Source organism: Antechinus flavipes, chromosome 2 (assembly GCF_016432865.1).
Source record: "Antechinus flavipes isolate AdamAnt ecotype Samford, QLD, Australia chromosome 2, AdamAnt_v2, whole genome shotgun sequence".
NCBI classification, from domain to species: Eukaryota; Metazoa; Chordata; class Mammalia; order Dasyuromorphia; family Dasyuridae; genus Antechinus; species Antechinus flavipes.
Genome location: NC_067399.1, coordinates 242,769,591 through 242,778,268, shown reverse-complemented (window position 1 = coordinate 242,778,268; position 8,678 = coordinate 242,769,591). Strand labels below are relative to the sequence as shown.

The window sequence follows — 8,678 nt, the reverse complement described above, 5'->3', positions numbered from 1 at the left end:
TTCTCGGCAAGACAAGGCAACAGACATCTGTTAAGAATTTATTTTGTTAAGTGCAAATTTTTATGAGTTCCATGGGGGAAAAAATCAATCAATCATTTACTATTGGCCATGCTTCTAGGGAGGAGCTATTTTGAATTCAGCTTATCTGGTTCCTGGGTGTCAGAGAATCTCAGAGCCAGATGGGAGTTTATCTAATTCAATCCATACTTAAGGCAAAAAAAGCTGTGTTAATATACCTGAAAAGTTCCCTCATTGATGGGGAACTCTAGTAAATTACTTTGGACAGCTGTTCTAACCTCAGATATTGAAGAGTAAGTAAATGACCTGGTTTCATTTAGGGATATAAAAGAAGCTTTATGAAAGAAGACATGTAAGGAAATAGCTGTTAAACATAGGGCCGTGCTGTTTGTCCTTTGCTCTTGAAGAGGACCATGACTTCAGGGAGGTTAATGCCATGAAATGCTAATGAACTGGATTTAAGTGAGGGAGGGCTGTGCAAAGTCACCTGCCTCACTTTCCTCCAGAGCCACCTGAATCCTGTGGTAAGATATAGATGAGAGACTTTGGCCTTTTTAAGCTAAGTCTCCAACAGATCTCAATTTGACCAAGTCCTCATCCATTCAGTGCTTAAAGCTAGGTAGTGATTAAGGCAAAGAATCTCCTTATTCATCTAGTAAAAAAAAAAAAAAAATCTAAATAAGTAAATGAATGAATGAATCTGGGAAGGAAAGACCCTCAGGGTTTCTGGCCAAAGCAAAAATGACTTTGTTAGCAGTTTGGGTTGAGGTTCAGCTGAGTATTCAGTTTAACTTCAAGACCTTTCCATGTTTTCTTTTCTTTTTTTTTAAACAAAACTTTATTGGTAATAGTTTTCAAATGTGTTTACAACAAAGCACATAAAGAGGAAGTCATTTCCATGAAACAAATTTCTTTGAATTACACCGTTTTAAATTCCCAGGTATTCCCCACCCCCACTCCTACCCCAGGCCTATGAACTCCTTCAGAGATGGGGAAAATTGAGAAAGGGACAAAAAAAGAAAAAGGGGTGGAGAGAAGTGGGCTGCTCTCCACTCAGATTACTTCCTAGAGAGAGTGGGAAAATTATGATTCATATGCCTCAACAAGGGGTCAGTGGGAGAAGTGATGAGTAGATGTCATCCAAGCCAGATGGAAGGTACTTTTAGGGATGGAAGATAGTGGTGAATCTATCGGGCAATAAAAATTGGCATTCCCATGGCGAAAGGAAGCTCTTTACTTTGAAGCTGAGGCACTTACTATTTTCTTTTTCCCAGTGTGGAGGAGGCTCCCCTTTTTCCCTATCCAGGGTGGGCTACATCCTTCAACTTGCTTTTAGGGAATGACACTCCCAGATAGAATGAGAAGTCAGTGGCTGTGCATTAAAAATCTATAGATAAGAATGGCCAAAATGAAGGAGGTGTGCTCCAGGGATATCTGAGAGGCCTCTTTGGCAGGGATCACAAGCTAGGCTGCCAGAGTGGGTTGAGAAATGTTTTTGTTTGTTTGTTTGTTTTATTCTGGTGCTCTAATACCCCAAGTGAGCAAAAACTGGGGAATAGGGAAGCTATAGGGATTAAGAAAGCTGATCATGAGGAAAGGAGACCACTGGGAGTAAGGGTAGTGATGGTGCTAGTACTGAGGGTCCAGGGTTGTTTCAAACTTGGCAGGCTACCCCTCAAGGGAATCTCACAATGATTCCCACAATTCCTTAGTTGATATCAGCAGCAAGTATCCCCTCTTTCCCCAAGTCACAGACCCAGCTCAAAACCATCTGCTAAGATCTCAGAGGTTAAAAGCTCTATAGTCTTTGATTTGGGCAGATCCAGGCACATTAACATATATTTGGGACAGCTGGGGAAGGTAGGAAAGAGTTAGGATGGAAGGCAAATATAATTTAAATAATATTTAAACTTTTTTTAAATATAAAGGAGCCACAAAATTTTTTACCAAAATATCTTCCCATGCAGGGTTTCTCCTTGTGGAGAAATGGTTTGTTTGCCCTTTTACCCTTAGATAAAGTTCTTAAGTTCCAGGGAGAGGGTAGTCTTGAGAATTGGGAGATTTTCCAATTTGGGGTCCCTGGCTCTCCTGCCCCAGCTTTCTGGCACCAGAGGAATTAATAAGGAGCTACAAAAACAAGGGCCTAGCTCTAGGTACAAGTATATCAATCTGAGTGGGGGCAGGGGTGGAAAGAAACCTGATCTCTGGTGGTGTTAAGAGGGGGAAGGTTCAAGTCTGTTTGGGCTGGAAAACTCATTTAAAACTTGTATGGAATTAGGCAAAGAGCAGAGGGAACCTAGCCAGGGGTCTACCAGCTGGAGTGAGACAGTGAAAGAAAAGCAGTGGGTGTTAGGCATGGGAGGGAAGAGGGGGCATCAGATATTTGAATCTCCCTCTCCCCACCCTGAAAACATCTCTGCTTTCCTGACTCCCAAGGGAAAAAACTAATATGCAAGGAACTCTGGGGCCCTCAGTCATTCAATTCCCCCCACCCCCCTCCCCCTCCCGCAAAGAAAACCACCAGGGCCCAGTGACACCATCAGAAATCGGCAAACTCCTTGGCGCATTTCTCGTTGACGGAGATCCGCAGCTCCTGCTCCTCATAATCATCGAAGTTACTTGTGTCGCCGGCGCCTCTGTACTTGGGTATAAGGGGAGCGTCCACCTTCTTCTGGTAGATGGCTATCCAGTCGATGCTGGAGAACCATTTGTGGTTCTTGATGTCATTGACACCATTCTTGAGGTTCCCGTAACGCTTGGTGAGGTTCACTTGGAGCAGATTCCTAAGCAGGTCCTTTAAATCGGGGCTGAAGTGAGAGGGGAACCGCACCTTCCCAGCGATGATCTTTTCATATATCTTGATGGGCTGCTCAGCAAAGAAGGGGGGGTAGCCTGCGGCCATCTCATAGATCAGGACGCCCAGGGCCCACCAGTCCACAGCCTTGTTGTAGCCCTTACTAAGGATGATCTCGGGAGCCAGGTACTCGGGAGTCCCACACAAGGTCCAGGTTCGGCCTTTGACACGCTTGGCAAAACCAAAATCTGTCATCTGGATATAGCCCTGCCGATCAATGAGAAGGTTCTCAGGCTTCAGGTCTCGGTGGATCAGGTCTAGCGAGTGAAGGTATTCAAAAGTCAAGACAATCTGAGCAGCGTAAAAGCGGGCGTGGGCCTCACTGAACCTTCCTAAGCGCCGTAGGTGGGAGAACATTTCCCCCCCGGGGACGTAATCCATCACTAGGTACAGGTTTGTGTTGTCCTTGAAGGCAAATTCTAGTCGGACGAGGAACGGGAAGTCTACGGACTGCAGGATACGCTTCTCATTCAAGGTGTGCTCGATTTGTTTCAGCTTCACCACCTTCTGTTTATCAAGGACTTTCATGGCATAGTAATTCCCGGTTTCCTTGTGCTTCACCAGTATCACTCGGCCAAAGGAACCGGTGCCTAGAGTCTTGAACTTTTCAAACTGATCCAGTTGGATTAGACTTGACGGAGGTGGATTTTCCCATTTCCTGAGGAATTCTTCTTTGGCCTTGGCTAGGAAATCCTTGACCGTATCCTGCTCGTTGATCTTCCAGGTGGCCGACGTGTTCCCCATATCGGGGGAGCTGGCTCCGGCTCCAGCTCGGGCCGCGTCCTTCTTTTTGCGGTCCAGGGTAGCGGTGCTGACACGGACGCAGGCCACTAGATGTCCCCCACCCCCGCCCGGCGGCGGCGGCGGCGGCGGCGGCGGCGGTCGGGAGCTCAGCTGACTTAGTTCCTTTGTTTTCTTTTTTCCATGGAGATGACAACTGAGTGGTGGCATGGAATGAAGAATGCACCAGCGGTGAGAAGGCCACCTCCATGGATGATCGGGAATGCCGGGGCGCAGATCGCCCAGAAAAGCTTGTTACGTCTGAAACACAGAAACCTTGCTACAACAGGGACCTATTTGACCGAGCTTTTAGTGTAGCCGAGTGTCTAAATCCTCACGGGGTTTGTTCTAACTTTATCTGATCCACAGCCGAAAGATTTTCTTCTTTAACGCTTCCCTTTGTCACAAGGTCCGCTTAAACGCAGGTGATCTGCCCAGGTCTGACTGAGCAGGGGCCCATGACCATCCTGACACCTTTCCAGTCCTTATCTGAGACTTGTCCAGCCTGGCGAACCCCTCACCAGCTCGCACTGAACTGACATAGCCCTTAAGAGACCCCAGGCTGCCTACCAAGGCAGAGCTATTATATCAGAGGAGGAATTTACTGAAGGAAAGACAGAGTACCCTATTTAATAATGGTTAATATCAAATGAAAGGTAAACAGAACAAGAACTCATTAATTTCACAGGCTGTTGTTCCCTGCCAAAGCCATTATTTGCCATAGAGTCATTAGATGTGACACACAGAGTAAAAAGGGATTTTCAAATTCAGCCTTAAAGCTTAAAGATGTCACTGTAACCTATATAAATAAACCTCTTACTCAGAAGCCCCAAAGGTTACAATGCCCTAGAATTCATTAAAGATGATTTCACTGAGTGCTTGAGCTCAAGAGGGTGAGTATTTTGACAAGCGGAACTATTTGATCTGTACTTCTTTTAAGTAGTAGCTTGAATGGTTGTTATGATAAGTTTGATAAGTGTTTGAACATTAACAGAGATGTAGCAAAAATTTTAATTTGTCTGGACAACTGTCACCAAATTGCAGGAATTCTACACTAATTGCCCTTAATATCACTATTTGTAATTCTTGAGTTGCTTTCTTCATGCATTACAATTTCAATGAAACTTTTATCAAATTAGTAGGCAAGGTCTAGGACTGGAACAAGTACAGTTGAATCAGCCAAGCTGGTGATACATTTATCCATGCCTAGAATGCATTCATTCCTCTATTCTATTTTTTTCCCTTCAACAATCATTTCAGATATTATTTCCTCTAAGATATCTTCCCTGATTCTTTTCTTTCCCTATTCTCACCTGGAAGAGATGTTTTTCTACTAAAAATTGCCTTAAAAATTATTCCCTTTTTCCTTATCATAGATGGTGGGAGGGACCCAGGTTTGGAAACCTCAGAGGCTGTCTAGTCCAACCCCCTTATTTTATTTTACAGATGAAGAAACTGAGGACTAGAGAGGACTTGCCCAAAATTACCCGGGCAGTAAATAACAAAGGAATAATCTTATTGTTGTTTTTTGGTTTTCAGTCATATCTGGCTCTTTGTGACCTCATTTTGGGCTTTTCTTGGCAAATATCCTAGAGTGACTTGTGCTTTCCTTCTCTAGCTGATCTTACAGAGAAGGTAACTGAGAATTAAGTGACTTGTCCAGGGTCACACAACTGGTAAGTGTCTGAGGCCAGATTTGAACTTGGGAAGAAGAGTCTTCCTGATTCCAAGCTCAGAGCTTTACTTACTTTCTCTAACAAGGTGTTATCAGAAGCAGGACTTGAATTCAATTCCACTGATGCCAGAGACAGTGTGATTTCTCATATATTCTACATTGCCTCCCATTTTGCATCTTTTTAAACACTACTCAAAATTGCTCATATTTTAGGGAGGACACTGAGTAGCTTGAAGCATGGTCAGAGGACAACTGGGATGGTGAGCGGATTTGAAAACCAGTTTAGAATTTCTGATTCACTAGTTTCTGATGTCTTTTTAGAAAAATGTACATTGAGGCTTTGAAAGGAACACACCGATCTCTCATACTTCATAGACTTGGCTGAAGTCTTAAAAGCAGGTAATGGACAGAAAAACTTAGTGGAGATGAAGGCAGGGGAATAGTAAGGGAAAGACCAACAAACTCCCCTGATCACCAAATTGTTTTCAACAACTTCAAGGTTGTGCTTGCTTTGTGAATCAACAGACGATTATAGTCTACAACCAATAATCAAAGTGGCAAATTATTCTTTTTATTGTCTGAGTCTCTCCACTAATTAAAAGTAGCACACATCTTGCCTTTGTTATAAGAAACTTACCCCTGGACATGTCATTTAACCATAAGGTTCCTAAGAGCAGGACTATACCATTTCAAAAGTTTGTATTAACTGTGTCAAGTACTATGCCTTTCACATGGCAGACATTTAGTAAATGCTTTTAGATGTAATTTATGATGTAATTTGATATAAAGATGATATGGGTGACTAGGGAGTCCAGTGCTTGACCTGGAGCCAAAAAGGCTCGTTGAGTTCAAATCTGGAATGCCATTTACTAGTTGTGTGATCCTGAGCAAATCACCTAATGATGCTTACCTCAGTTTCTTCATCTGTAATATGAGCTGGAGAAGGAAATGGGAAACCCAGTGTTTTTGCCAAGAAAACCCCAAATGGGGGTCATGAGGAGTCAGACACGACTGAACAACAATGAAAATATGAAGGCCACCTGGCCTATTGGAGAGTGGCAGGCTTGAAGGTATAAGACCTGAGTTTGAATTCTCACTGATTCTTACCAATTAATACTATGATTCCTACTGTGTGATCTTGGCCAAGTAACTTAATCTCTCTGATCTTCAGTTTCTTCTGTGAAATGGAAGCAATACTTCCATTTATACTACCTACCTCACAGGTTCTTGTGATGAAACTGCTGTGTAAACCCTAATCTAAGCCATAACATTAGCTGACATTCGGAAAATGCTTTATGTTTTGCAAAGCAATAAACATACCTTCTCTAGTTTGATGTAGACAAAAAAACTGAGAGTAATTTGTGGAGATATTTTGATTCAATTACATGAGGAAACTTGAGTTTCTCATCCATGTCTTAAATAATCTATTATGACAAATCTATATTAGCAACACCAGTCCCCTCTCAAAAGTACAATATCATGTTATTAGGCTCTACCAGTTCAGCAATATAGAATAAGAGAGCAAATATTAAAAATCTCATTTCTCTAATATAGAGAGAGAACTAGGGATAGACTGCAATAGAGACAAAAGAAAGCATTCACAAGATGTTATGCATGGAGGTTTCACTGTCTCTTCTGTCTGTAGAAATCCATCCTTGAATGTGAAGTTCTGAAATCAATTGGTAGAATAGGGTAATTTCATACAGAGCAACAGACAAGCCATGGACTATTTTCATTACATGACTCACACAAAGAAAATAATACTAACCTTCATTTTAGGGAATAGGGACTTTGCCTATAATATCATTGATACAGGCAATTATCAGGTTAGGAAATTCCTTCCACTAATGCAGGTGAGTATCTCCTTTGTAGTTTCTATTATCATGTCTAGAGCAATGAGAGATTAAATGAATTGCTTGAAATCATATGGCCAGTATGTGTTGAAAGCAATATTCGAATGCAAGTGTTCCTGGTTTCAAAGTAAACTTTTCTATTTACTATCATACTATCTCTCAGTAGGGCATGATGGAAAGACATTTATTAGATTTAAGAGGACATACATGCAAACCTTAAGTCCAGAGCTTACTCTGTGTGACTTCAGATAAAGCATACAGATAATTTGGATAATTTTCTCCCTTCTCATCTCCAATGCTTAGATTCATTAGTTTCCTTCAAGGTTTACCTTAGGTGATACCTCTTACAGGAAGCCTTTCCTGATTTTATCCTTTTCTTAGTTCTTCATTCTCACTCCCTACTCAAATTACCTTGTATCCACTTATTTGTATACATGTTGTATCTTCTACTCTAATGGATCCTAAAAAGCATGTTTTGTTTTATTTTCATTTTTGTAGGCTCTCCCTGAGCCTGTGCTTTTTCATTTGTTAAAAAAACCTCATTTTTGAGGTGAAGAAAATGTGATTTAGGAAGATTAAAGTAACTTTTTCATATATAAATATATATATCCATATTTCCAGCTATCATGTGTCAAATTTAGGACTAGATCTCCCAGACTCTTTGCTCTAAGCATTATGATTGTGCCCCATAATTCATTCCCAAATAATAATAAAGGGCCCTTAAATCAATGACCATGATAACATTAATATTTTTTCAAAACTCATTTAAAAATCAAATTTAAAATAAAAAGATGATTATTAAATGTTGACTGGAATCATAGGATCTTATGTTCAGAATGACTTTGAGAGCTAATATAGTCTTATCCAATTCAATTCCCTGCACATTTATTGAATTCCTTCCATAGGCCAGATATTGTGTTAGTTGCTAAAGAGACCTCTTCCCTACCCCTATCCTCCATTATGAAATAATTTCTGATTTTAAGTATCTCCTTAAGTTGGAGATACAACATATACACAGAGAAGTAAATACAATGTTATTTGAACTGGTGAAGGAATGAAATCAGGAAAGTTTTTTTGTGTGAGCCTTGAAGGAAACTAATGATTCTAAGATGGGAGATAAGGAAGTGAAAAGAGAATTTTCTTTGTAGCATCTCCAATGAATGGATATCTAGTCTTGTCTTGAAGACCTTACATGAGGATGAACTTAATAACAATAATAATGATAATAAACAGCAGCAGTAGGAACAAGTAGACTTTATCTAGCTCTTTTTTAAGACATACAAAGACTCACACCTATCAGATTGGTTAATGTTAAAGAAAAGGAAAATGATACATGTTGGAGAAAACATGGGAAAATGGAATACAAACACATTGTTGGTGGAGTTATAACTTGATTTAACCATTCTGGAGAACAATTTGGACCTAGGCCCCAAATAGTCATAAAATTGTACATAGACTTTGACCCAGAAATACCACTGTTAGGTCTATATCTCAAAGA

At 40.9% G+C, this 8,678-nt stretch overlaps 1 protein-coding gene across 1 annotated transcript; it reads right to left on the bottom strand.

Annotated features, from left to right (window-relative positions):
* Nucleotides 1-827: 827 nt before the first annotated feature.
* Nucleotides 828-4,539, bottom strand: LOC127548938 (cAMP-dependent protein kinase catalytic subunit alpha-like). Its single transcript, XM_051976620.1, has one exon. The coding sequence runs from the start codon at nt 3,821-3,823 to the stop codon at nt 2,558-2,560; it is 1,266 nt and encodes a 421-aa protein (XP_051832580.1). The 5' UTR covers nt 3,824-4,539; the 3' UTR covers nt 828-2,557.
* Nucleotides 4,540-8,678: the final 4,139 nt, after the last annotated feature.

What these genes read in the sequence shown, in the direction of transcription:
- LOC127548938 (XM_051976620.1), bottom strand. Translation starts at nt 3,823, where the DNA reads ATGCCACCACTCAGTTGTCATCTCCATGGAAAAAAGAAAACAAAGGAA.